At 41.5% G+C, this 13,243-nt stretch overlaps 1 protein-coding gene across 1 annotated transcript in view; it reads right to left on the reverse strand.

Annotated features, from left to right (window-relative positions):
* Positions 1-11,088, reverse strand: part of crkl (v-crk avian sarcoma virus CT10 oncogene homolog-like) — a 32,335-nt gene extending 21,247 nt beyond the window's left edge. Inside the window, exons 1-2 of the mRNA XM_061927431.2 lie at positions 10,021-11,088; positions 421-895 (exon numbers count right to left, since the gene is read on the reverse strand). Coding sequence (XP_061783415.1) covers positions 421-895; positions 10,021-10,331 — 786 coding nt within the window. The 5' untranslated portion in view covers positions 10,332-11,088. The remainder of the gene's footprint in view (positions 1-420; positions 896-10,020) is intronic.
* Between the last annotated feature and the right edge of the window lie 2,155 nt (positions 11,089-13,243).

Raw genomic sequence — 13,243 nt, forward strand, 5'->3', positions numbered from 1 at the left:
GAGTGGTTAAGGTAAGTTTATGCGAAGAGGCCGGGTGGCTTTTTTCACGCAGCTCCGTCCATGTTGATATACGACTCCATGCGCGCCCACATCACGCTGGTTTTTAATATATTATTAAAGTTTGACTGACCTATCTGACTGTTTTTTTGACATTCCTTTAGCGCAGTTAGATGCGGCTTATAACACGGGGCGGCTTATAGGTGGACAAAGTTTCGAAATATGCCGTTCATTGAAGGCGCGGCTTATAACCCAGGGCGGCTTATGGTGCGGAAAATACGGTACTCTAGTAAACACAAGCTCCAAGTGCTTATTGATGACATGATTTGTGCATGCTCCATATTTCTGCTTCAGTTTAAAATGTGATAGCCCACTGTTTTAATGTACAAAACATTAAATGGAATTAAGAAAAATCATGTTTACCTCTAAAGCAAGAGCTGTTTTGTCATAGGCGCAGGGCACTCGTTTCTGGATGGCCTTCGCAATGACAGGTCCGTTCTGCAACGAAGGGAGAGGTGTGATGACGGCTCCGGGAGTACCGGGAGGAAGAGGCGACGGGGTCTGCGGCTGGGCATAGGCGTGGACGAGGGCGTGCGAAGGCTCTGGAATCCCATAGCTGTTGGAGATGCGGGATCCGATGGTGGGCTGGCCTGGGTGGGGCGAGGGTCGTACCAATTTCTCAACATAGGGCACAGGGATCATTCCAACGCGACCGTCTTTGCTCTTGGCGCTCCACCACTGCTCTTCTGGTTTATCCAAGATAATAAGAATCTCGCCCTTTTTGAAGGGGAGGTCCTCTGCGTCGCTGCCGGTGAAGTCATACAGAGTCCGAACATACTCCAGGTTCTCTTCTTGGCCAACCATGGGCTGGATGGGACCACACACTGGGCTTGGGTACCTTGGAAATGATAAAACACACAACACTGACATAACTACAAAAAGTAGACCACACCGTGCAATGTCTGGATTTTAGTTGCGAATGGAGATGGGGTTGACGTTTTACCAAGTTTAATCAACCCGAAGGACCAAAACTGATATCCCGGTATTTTTAGGCCGAATAGCGCTATACGATGGTATCTTAAACAGAACGTGCAAAGTGCTTAAGGTTGCTTAAGTGTTTTATGGCTAGCAAACCAGGGTTGAGAGTACTCAAATTATTTTTGGTTGTAAGTAGTAAATTGTTGCTTATTCTTATAAAGTAATGAGTTAGCAGTTACTATGTCAAAGCAGTTTTTGTTAATTTTGTTCATTAACGTTAGGTTTATAGCTTCCTGCTTGGCGAGGGGATATATGGAGCTTCTACTCTACTCAGTCTGCTGGCTGTTCAGTTGGAAACTACTCTTCAGGCACCCAGCTGTTATATTAGGTTAGTCTGCACGGGCTGTGGGCGGAGGCACTTTCAAGCCGAAGAATAGCTAAACATTTGACACACTGAACAGTAGAGAGGAGCTATTGCTAGCTGCTGTGCTAAGTTGCTCACAGAATTGAAGAACATAAACAGATTAGATTTACGTCGCCATAAGGAGAGATATAGGTTCTCAATAGCCAAATGCAGTCGGCGACCAAAGCATTGAATCACTCGGGAGTCGAGAATTCGGCACCGGAGCCGCCATACTCCTTTGAAAAATGTGGTGTTGTGTCATTGTGCATCAGAGATGCTTACGTAAACGCGTAAGAGGCGGGGTTGAGCCAAATTTAATGCCCTGTGCTGCGCCCGTCAGGCGCAGAGAAGAGCAAATGTCTGTAATGAAGGCACATCAAAAGATACCAGTATGGCGGTAAAGTCTCAAATATATATCTCTTTCTAAAATATATCGGTATTAACTATAATTACAGTATACCGTCCAGCTCTAATCAAGCCTTCGACAAAAAGGTAATAATTCAGTCAAATTGGTAGGAGATACAATCTTTGGTGGTCTATGATGGGGTCTTAAATACAGTAAACTCTCAGAACTGTTACATGATGAATAACCGAGCTAGCATTTAAAAAGTATGTGGCAAAAAATAAATAAAAATAAAAACTCAACCAAAACAGGAAGATGCAAAAAAACAAGCACAGACTCCATATTTTGTTTGGGTTTGTGTGTACCTTCTCACAATGTTATCAGTGATAAGTTTAAGGGGAAAATGGTAATGACCCTAACAGAACCAGACACTTAACATCAAAAGGGGGACAAACATGTAAGGTTTGACACATACTATTACAAATATACGAGCTTAAGATGTCTGATGTAAATGTGGTTTACGGTGCCATTTAATTTATTTAGCTATAACGAAACATGAGTAAATGCTAATAAATTGACAATGATCAAGATACTTTTGTGGCGACAAAGTACGGCTGGGCAATATGGCCTTTTTCAAATATTGCGATATTTTAAGGCCATATCGCGATACACGATATATATATCTCGATATTTTGCCTTAGCCTTGAATGAACACTTGATGCATATAATGACAGCAGTATGATGATTCCATGTGTCTACATTAAAACATTCTTCATACTGCATTAATATATGCTACTTTTAAACTTTCATGCAGAGAAGGAAATCACAACTAAAAAAAAAAAATCTAAATTTTTTTTTCATACGGTGTTGATCTGGTAATGTTTGCCTCGGCATTTTGATGGTGTGGGCGTGTGGCACCGAACGGAGATGTTGACATGCGGAGTAAGCACTCTTCATTCTCTAGCAGGTGACTTTTCAAATGATGCTACATATTAGCAGTAATGCTACTTTTTATAGCAACGCTTTTGCCCCACACTTGACAAATTACGGTTGTCTGTTCGACAGGAAAGAGCGAGGAGAGCCTGTAGTGTAATGCCAGCAGCTAAAAGCAACTGCGTGAGAACGTATACTCGAATATCCCGATATAGTCATTTTCTATATCGCACGGAGACAAACCCGCGATATATCGCGTATATCGCCCAGCCCTACGACAAAGACACTTTTACAATTTGGTTTTACTAAAAGACCGTGTTTTAGGAGTGTTGGATCAAAAGTTGTAGCCAAATGCATAGCAAAAGTAAGCGTTTAAAGAAGTTTAATGGGCATGTGTTAGGATGCTGCATCATGAATTGTTATGTAACTGAACATGCCAGAAGAAAAGTCAAATGATGATTAAGATGTTTTTCTGCCTAGAAAGATATCACAAGTACCGGTAGGTTACTTTGGCTGTCGGTAAATTTGATGACACTGATGATTTTGTCTACAATAATTCTTGTCTGTACGCTGTAACAACATGAAAATGTCATATTAAGATTATATTGTGACCAAAATTATCACAGATATCATCCCGCCTACCGCCCGAATGCAGCTGAGATAGGCTCCAGCGCCCCCCGCCACCCTGAAAGGGACAAGCGGTAGAAAATGGATGGGTGGATGGATCATTATAATCCCCACCTAGTACCAACCTCGTCATGTCCGTTGTGTCCTGAGCAAGACACTTCACCCTTGCTCCTGATGGGTGCTGGTTAGCGCCTTGCAAGGCAGCTCCCTCCATCAGTGTGTGAATGGGTAAATGTGGAAGTAGTGTCAAAGCGCTTTGAGTACCTTGAAGGTAGAAAAGCGCTATACAAGTACAACCCATTTATCATTTATTATCACGCTATTGTTGAATGTGCTCAAAAGTCTTTGAACCACCATCTATTTTTTTCACCCTGTACTAAGAGAGCACAGCTCGTAGGTTCAATTTGCACAATTGAATAGCTTGGTTGCCCGGACCGAGATGTTTGTAAATGTTGAGGTATGGGTATGTTGTTTCTTAATGGGGAAAGAAGTTAATGTCTCTTGTTTTAATGCCAGTCAGTCAGAGTTCGTCAAAGTGCAGTTATCAATCTCGGTTTTCGATCATTTTAATTTAAAATGGTAATATTAAGCATCGAGAATTTTACGCGGTTACCATTATTATCATTTAACGTTACATCCCTACTTGGAAAAATGTATATATTGTTTCATCGTTGATTTACAAAGCCCCACTGCACGAGAAAAAAACAGTAGTGAAACATAGTTCTAAAAAAAAAGATTGATGGCGAAAGTTCAACTTGTGGATATGGATGCAACAACTAGTGTAACAAGTAGTTACAGTAATAATCACGGTTTGATTAATATCACAACAAAAAATTTAAAAAATCAGACATTTCTTGGAGATTTTGATGCCTTATTTATTAGTGTCGAAAATAATGCTGTTGCATTACAGTACCAGCATAATGTCCGTTTATAGCGAGTGAGGAGGACTGAAACCGACGAGGTAGTGGACCCTTTGTGATTAAATAACGGACGTTTTTAATCACTGTTAATAACAGGTTGATCATTGCATCCCTGCTCGCAGACTTTAATTAAGATTAATTTCATGGGGAAAATGTATTTGAAATCTAACCAAATCAAAGACTGCGTGGAAATGGTGTTCCAATTTTATGGCACCATGCAACCGTGTGTAAACTGGAATTTTCTATTTGGGCATCTTTTATCAAAAGATTCTCTGGGCTGGTCCGATAAAACAATATCAATAAATAAAAACTTTCTATAAAACGTTTATTATATATAAATATATATATATAGTTATGCATATATAAACAGACACACACACACACACACACACACACACACACGTGTATATACTGTATATATACAGTGGGGCAAAAAAGTATTTAGTCAGCCACCAATTGTGCAAGTTCTCCCACTTAAAATGATGACAGAGGTCTGTAATTTTCATCATAGGTACACTTCAACTGTGAGAGACAGAATGTGAAAAAAAATCCAGGAATTCACATTGTAGGATTTTTAAAGAATTTATTTGTAAATTATGGTGGAAAATAAGTATTTGGTCAATAACAAAAATTCAACTCAATACTTTGTAATATAACCTTTGTTGGCAATAACAGAGGTCAAACGATTACGGTACTATAGGTCTTTACCAGGTTTGCACACACAGTAGCTGGTATTTTGGCCCATTCCTCCATGCAGATCTTCTCGAGAGCAGTGATGTTTTGAGGCTGTCGCAGAGCAACACGGACTTTCAACTCCCTCCACAGATTTTCTATGGGGTTGAGGTCTGAAGACTGGCTAGGCCACTCCAGGACTTTCAAATGCTTCTTACGGAGCCACTCCTTCGTTGCCCGGGCGGTGTGTTTGGTATCATTGGGACGGCGTGGCGCAATGGAAGAATGGCCGTGCGCGACCCGAGGATCCCTGGTTCAATCCCCACCTAGTACCAACCTCGTCATGTCCGTTGTGTCCTGAGCAAGACACGTCACCCTTGCTCCTGATGGGTGCTGGTTAGCGCCTTGCATGGCAGCTCCCTCCATCAGTGTGTGAATGTGTGTGTGAATGGGTAAATGTGGAAGTAGTGTCAAAGCGCTTTGAGTACCTTGAAGGTAGAAAAGCGCTATACAAGTACAACCCATTTATCATTTATTTATCATTTATTGTCATGCTGGAAGACCCAGCCACGTTTCATCTTCAAAGCTCTCACTGATGGAAGGAGGTTTTGGCTCAAAATCTCACGATACATGGCCCCATTCATTCTTTCCTTAACACGGATCAGTCGGCCTAACCGCTTAGCAGAAAAACAGCCCCAAAGCATGATGTTTCCACCCCCATGCTTCACAGTAGGTATGGTGTTCTTGGGACGCAACTCAGTATTCTTCTTCCTCCAAACACGACGAGTTGAGTTTATACCTAAAAGTTCTATTTTGGTTTCATCTGACCACATGACATTCTCCCAATCCTCTGCTGTATCATCCATGTGCTCTCTGGCAAACTTCAGACGGGCCTGGACATGCACTGGCTTAAGCAAAGGGACACGTCTGGCACTGCAGGATTTGATTCCCTGTCGGCGTAGTGTGTTACTGATGGTAACCTTTGTTACTTTGGTCCCAGCTCTCTGCAGGTCATTCACCAGGTCCCCCCGTGTGGTTCTGGGATTTTTGCTCACCGTTCTCATGATCATTTTGATCCCACGGGATGAGATCTTGCATGGAGCCCCAGATCGAGGGAGATTATCAGTGGTCTTGTATGTCTTCTATTTTCTGATAATTGCTCCCACAGTTGATTTTTTCACACCAAGCTGCTTGCCTATTGTAGATTCACTCTTCACAGTCTGGTGCAGGTCTTCAATTATTTTCCTGGTGTCCTTCGACAGCTCTTTGGTCTTGGCCATAGTGGAGTTTGGAGTCTGACTGTTTGAGGTTGTGGACAAGTGTCTTTTATACAGATAACGAGTCCAAACAGGTGCCATTAATACAGGTAGCGAGTGGAGGACAGAAGAGCTTCTTAAAGAAGAAGTTACAGGTCTGTGAGAGCCAGAGATCTTCCTTGTTTGAAGTGACCAAATACTTATTTTCCACCATAATTTACAAATAAATTCTTCAAAATTCCTACAATGTGATTTCCTGGATTTTTTTTTTCACATTCTGTGTCTCACAGTTGAAGTGTACCTATGATGAAAATTACAGACCTCTGTCATCATTTTAAGTGGGAGAACTTGCACAATCGGTGGCTGACTAAATACTTTTTTGCCCCACTGTATATGTATACAAGGTTTTTCCTGTGTTCAAAATTGCGTGGCGGCTGCCACCAGCCAGACCGATTGATATCGCTCAACACAGCGTAAAGCTCTGGCTGTGTTGATTGAGCGATTGATGTCCTTCTGCGGCAGTTACGTATTTTAACTGCAGTTGCAACGTTGCGCCACTATATAGGCGCTATATCAACAGCAGAGCACCGGAAAGACCCGAAGCAACTACCGAAGAAGAAACAGATCGAATTGTGTTTTTCTACTTGGTGCATAACCCAAGTGGATTTCTGCCATACGGAACATGATACGGAGGGATCAATGGACTCCTGCAGAACACTCCAGACTGTGCTGTGAACATTTTGTCTCTGGTAAGTGAAAACAGCTAATAGGGTTAGCTTAGTTTTCAACTTTTTCTGACTAATTATAATAGATAGATTGATTGAAGAATGTATTAGAAGTTTGCATAGGATCAGGTAGAGTTTCATGACGGTACAGATTGACTGGTACAAGGTCAACTAAAAGGAGTTACCCCAAGAAAGCATTAATAGCATGTCGTGTTTATTTTAAAAAAAGAGTTTCCTCCGTGTCAGATATGGCAGGCAAAATTAGCCACTACTTTAAAAAGCGATCTCGCGAGGAGGAAAGTCAAGAGTCCAGGTGAAACAGAGCAGAGAAATTAATGTAACAGGCAGTTAAAATGTAATAATTCATGGTGGTGACAACATGTGGAAATTTTTGTCCAGAGCGCTTGAAGGCTGCTTCAAAATCATCTATGAGTGTCTCAAGCAAAAGTGGCTCCACCACTCAAGCTCTGAGCCCATCATTGTCTTATACAAGCGCTTAGGCCACAGGTGTCAAACTCAAGGCCCGGGGGCCAGATCTGGCCCGCAAACACCTGGAAATGATATGTATCAATAAAGTATTTAATACTTTCTCATTAAATGTTATGGATTTTTTTCATTTTGACAGAAAATATATATGTACTACTTGAAATCGCATGCCTTTTAAACTTGAATAGTATCCATTATTGCAACAAATATTACAGTGTATTATCATACTTTCCAAACATTTTTTGTCAGAATAAAAATATATACTTAAATATCTGCTTGACTTATGATTTTACAGCAAACTACCCATCAAATTAATAAAAATGACAATACATTTTACGATGTTCTTTACAGCATATAAATTATTACAAGCGTAAATTGAAAAAAAACAAAAAAATGTTTGCATTTAAATTCTGGCGCATGGTCAGGATTGTACCACCTCTGCCTCAATTTGAGCCAGGAAAAACCCTGTGTATATACATGTATATATCTTTTTTATCTTCAACCGGAAAGAATGAAGCAGGTTGGTTGCATGCACAAAGGCACTTGCGGTCTGGAACCTAGCAAAACAGGAAGTGATCAGAGAGCAATAAGATGGTCAATCGCAAAACAACTATCAAGCCATCTTGCTGTTAATTCTCTGCATAAAAAAGAGAAACTAAAAAGGAGTGCTGCACAGACTGAACAAATTGTCAATAAAACAGGAAAAGTCACCTCGACAGTTCTTTGGATTTTTTCAAACAAACCGTAGTCCTTCTCCGCACTTACCTTTTTAACCCTTGTCTGTTCTTTATTCGGATGTAATGAAACAATAGGTAGGAACTCAAGTGCAGGACTGTATAAATAAAATATACTAAATGTGCTACTTTGGTCCAATATTATTTAAATAATAATTACTGCATAACAGATTAATTTCCATATTTACATACGAAAACCAGACCAACTTAATGATACACAGACCACGGAACTTCCTGGCAGCAAACCTGCAAAAAATTGTTTTCAGGTTTCTCTGTTTACATTTTCACACTTTGCACTATTTTGTAACACTTTGAAGAGGAACTGCACTTCTTTTTTAAATTTTGCCTATTGTTTGTCATCCTTAAGTATGACAAGCACACTGTGCGTTTTTTAATGCGTTCTAAATAGTAAATACATGTGATCAAAACTCCACTTACAATGGAGCCTAAAGGAGATGTTATATTTCGCCTATAAAGCAGTCTAAAACATCCAAACACCTCCATCAACATTTTGTATACACACTGTTAAGTATATATGTAATGTACGAACGGGCACATTTAGAATAACGTGTAATATTTACATATTTTGATCATTTTAAGCATACGAGGCGCAGTAATTAAAAAAACATCACAACTTTTGTTTTTTCCCCAACATCACTGATTATTATTTATTGCAGACTTCATGACAGCCAACAAACAAACATCACTTACTGTGAAATGTCAGCTGTCAATAGGACGCAGCTGTCAATAGAATGCCAATTGATAGGTTGTTGATATATTCCCATTTAGATAAAGAATGCCGCGACCCCAAAAAGGGACAAGCGGTAGAAAATGGATGGATGGATGACTCATAATTCTCACGAAAAAAAGAGGGGAGTACAATCAAGCGTGTTTGTGTGTTTTTCCCGGCAGTTCCGGGTCTAAATTGGATGCCAAAGTTGGCAAACTTGTCGGATTGTGTCCTCGTCCTTCTACTGTCAAGGTGAGAGGCATTATTAACGATCTACAATAAACTTACACCAGGTCAAAGGGGATGCAGCTTCTCACCAGTCGGATGAGCAATCAATCAATCAATGTTTATTTATATAGCCCTAAATCACAAGTGTCTCAAAGGGCTGCACAAGCCACAACGACATGGATGATGTCAAGCTTGTCAACAAGCTTTTTGCTGTCAGACAATGCGCCGCTAAAAATAGTTTGTGTTAGCGCTTATATTACACTATCACTGATACTTGGTCAAAATTCAGGTCCGTCCATCCATTCATCATTTTCTACCACCGGTTGTCCCTTTCGGTGTCAGCAAATGTAAGTGGAGTATTGTTGGCGCTTTTTTGATGGTTATTTAAAGGGTTTTAAGGGAGGAAAAGAGGACCTTTTATTGGTTCTATTTTAAGCAGACTTTTATTTACGAGTTAGAATGCATTAATAACATACATCCGTCATCTTTGTCTCTGATTGTAATCGATATGCAAAATTCTCAACAAAAGTAGAGTTCATCTTTAAGCATTTTTTACACATTCCTTATTTAAAAAGGTTATTTTTATTTTAGAATTCTGTTTACATTGATTGAGTGTTTTCTATGGTTGTGTTGACATTTTTCAAATAAAAATGTTTAAAAATGATATACTTTTCTCCTGGTCTATATTTTCCATAGGTCATAAAAATACCAATTATCATAAATATTGACCAATATAAAAAAGCGTTTTCGGCCATTATCGCCCAGTCCTACATGTTTATATCAGTTTTGGAGGACTGCAGGCTGCCTGAGTGGTTATGGAGCAGCCATGTGCACCGTTTTCACACTTGTCTTGATCGTTCATGACATAACTGTCTGCAGTCTGCCTGAAAGTAGGTTACTTCTGATAAAAATAGCCAACCTAGATAAACGTAGCCCTGCAGGCAATCAGAGAAAAGACACGGCGGATGTACTTTGTATCCCTACTTACCTGGGAGCTGGTTCTATTAGCGTGGTCGTGTCCAGGTAGTGGATTTTGTAGAACTCCAAAAGGTCGGGGAGGTGTTCGAACTCTTGGTCTCCGATCTTAAACCTCTTACTGGGCAAGGAGTTAATGATATAGTGAGACACTTTGGAGTTCTCGGACACTGACAGCACGTAGTCGCCGGGACAGGTGGACGAGTCTCGAACCAGAAACATGCCATGTCTCTGTCCTTGCAACCTATTCTGTGTCTCTTGGCGTGACGCGGATCCAAAATACCAGGCCGCGCGATCAGAGGAGTCGAAGCGAGCAGTGGACATGTCTGTTCAGAAATAGATTAACGGTCAGCCTACAGGTGAGGAAAGGGACAACCTGGGTTGGAGACTTAGGGGTGAGGACGAGGTTGCAGGGCCCCCACCTTGCAGGTTGTGGAGCCCCTCAACCGAACTACTTGACGTACTCACAAACAGCAGCAACTTTGGACCATAGTGTGGTCAGCAGGGTCCAGGAAGACAATAACAATAAACATGGACGCCCACCAAAGAAACAAATGCTCAGTGAAGCTTCCCCTTTTGCTTCCTCCTTCCGAGAATATCTTGTAAATTATCTCCTGCGGTTAGTGTCTGTTCTGAGAAGACGACGGAGAGGAATTGATGTCCTCACTTGGTCTGAAAATCCCTCATGTCCGCTCAAGGTCGCCGTTTGAAAAGGATTTAGCATAACCTTCCCCGGGTCTTTACCGTGAGGCGCGCGGGGCGGAAAGGCCTCCTCGAGTCCCGCTTCTGGAGTCGGAGCGGACTTCCGAGGCGGCGAAGGAGAAAAATGGCGGCCCTCCTCCACACGTCTTCTTCACCCGAGAGAAGATTATTGCACAACTGCGGCGGGTCTCGTGCGCGTGCATGTCACGTTACACCGCGCGCGTACCTCACCGCTCCTCGCTCGCTTTGAATTATTTCCCCCCCAAAATACTTTCTTGTCTTATTCCTCCTCTACCGCCCTTACTCAATAATAGCGGCGAGAGTACGAGGCTAAAAAAAATGGCGACGGGAGGGCAGGTCCCGCTCTTGAAGTGCACGTCACTGACGCCCGGAGGGGGAGGTGGTAGGAGAGAGAGAGAGAGAGAGAAAGAGAGAGAGAGAGGGAGGAAGAAGACAAAGGTGGGCGGGGAACCCAGCTGGACACCCCCCCCCCTCATCCCCAGCTGTCAATCTTGTTACCATGACACAGCAGTGAGGTAATACACTTCTGTATTCTGATAAATGCCAGTTTTTAAATACTCTACCATTGTTATCAGTTCAAACACATAGGTTTACATGACTAGGGTCCATCAATCCATTCATTTTATATAGAGATGTCCGATATTATCGGCCGATAAATGCTTAAAAATGTAATATCGGAAATGATCGGTATCGTTTTTTTACAGTATATCAGTATCGTTTTTTTTTGTTTTGTTTTGTTTTTGTTTTTGTTTTTTCATTAAATCAACTTAAAAAACCCAAGATACACTTACAATTAGTGCACCAACACAAAAAACCTCCCTCCCCCATTCACACAAAAGGGTTGTTTCTTTATGTTAATAATATTCGGGTTCCTACATTATACAGAATTTTTTAATAATGAATGAGGGAAAAACGGAAATTTTAGTGTTTGGTCCGGCCCTCACTGACTTGGGACCATTGCAAAATTATGTGCGTCCCAAAGTCACCAGCCTTGGCGTCACTATAGACAGCGATTTTAAACTTGACAAACAAGTCAATGGCGTTTTAAAATCGTGTTTTTATCATCTTCGTCTTTTAGCAAAGGTAAAACCGTTTTTATCTTTTAACCTTTTTGAACAAGTCGTGCATGCTTTTATTTCAAGTCGCCTGGACTACTGCAATGCACTTTATGCTGGCATTAGCCAAAAAGCTCTCTCCCGGTTGCAGTTAGTCCAGAATGCGGCAGCACGACTTTTAACAGGGGCCAGGAGACGCCAGCATATAACCCCAATCCTTGAGAGTTTGCACTGGCTCCCTGTTCATTTTAGAATTGATTTTAAAACCTTGCTGTTTGTTTTTAAAGCTTTACATGGACTGGCACCTCAGTATATCTCGGACCTCATCCAAACTTACAATCCTGCGCGCGCTCTGAGGTCCGAGAGCCAGCTCCAGCTCGTGGTGTCCAAGACGAGACTTAAAACCAGGGGAGACAGGGCCTTCTCTGTGGTCGGCCCTAAGCTCTGGAACACTCTGCCCCTCCATGTTCGAACTGCTCCCACAGTGGAGTGTTTTAAGTCTCGTCTTAAGACCCACTTTTATTCTCTGGCTTTTAACACTACGTGAGTTGTGTGGTCCTCTGTTGTCCTCTGTGTTTTTAAAATTTTGCTTTTGCTTTCTATTTACTGTTTTAATTGGTTTTACCCTTTGAAATTGTTTTTAATCACATTTATTTTATATTGTTTTTAATTGTGTTTAATATTGTTGTGCAGCACTTTGGAAACATTTTGTTGTTTAAATGTGCTATATAAATAAAGTGGATTGGATTGGATTGGATATATCAATATACGTATATCAATACAGTCTGCAAGGGATACAGTCCGTTAGCACACATGATAGTGTGTGCTGCTGGTCCACTAATAGTACTAACCTTTAACACAACCTGTGACGTCACACGCATATCGTCTGCTACTTCCGGTACAGGCAAGGCTTTTTTATCAGCGACCAAAAGTTGCAAACTTTATCGTCGATGTTCTATACTAAATCCTTTCAGCAAAAATATGGCAATATGGCGAAATGATCAAGTATGACACATAGAATGGACCTGCTATCCCCTTTTAAATAAGAAAATTGCATTTCAGTAGGCCTTTAAGGTCATTATTGTGTACCAAATTTAACGTCATAGTTCTGCCAACCCAGCTAGTTTATGCTGTTAGCAGCCATTCGTTATATTTAGGGCTGCCACAAGTAAAACAAAAACCAACAACAACATCTCCGGCTCAGATCCCACATCAGGGCAAGAAAAAACTCAACCCAATAGGATACAATGAGAAACCTTGGAGGGGACCGCAGATGTGGGGACCCCACCCCCCGCCCCGTCAAGTGGATCTAGTTAATAGTGTGACAGCCCAGTCCATAGTGGGGCCAGCAGGGGCTCGACTCGAATGGAGACAAGTCAGCAGCACAGATACGTCCCCTACTGATGCACAGATGAGTGGTCCACCCCGGGTCCCGACTTTGAACAGCTAGCGTTTCAT

The sequence above is a fragment of the Nerophis lumbriciformis genome, linkage group LG32, assembly GCF_033978685.3.
Source record: "Nerophis lumbriciformis linkage group LG32, RoL_Nlum_v2.1, whole genome shotgun sequence".
In the NCBI taxonomy this organism is placed as follows: Eukaryota; Metazoa; Chordata; class Actinopteri; order Syngnathiformes; family Syngnathidae; genus Nerophis; species Nerophis lumbriciformis.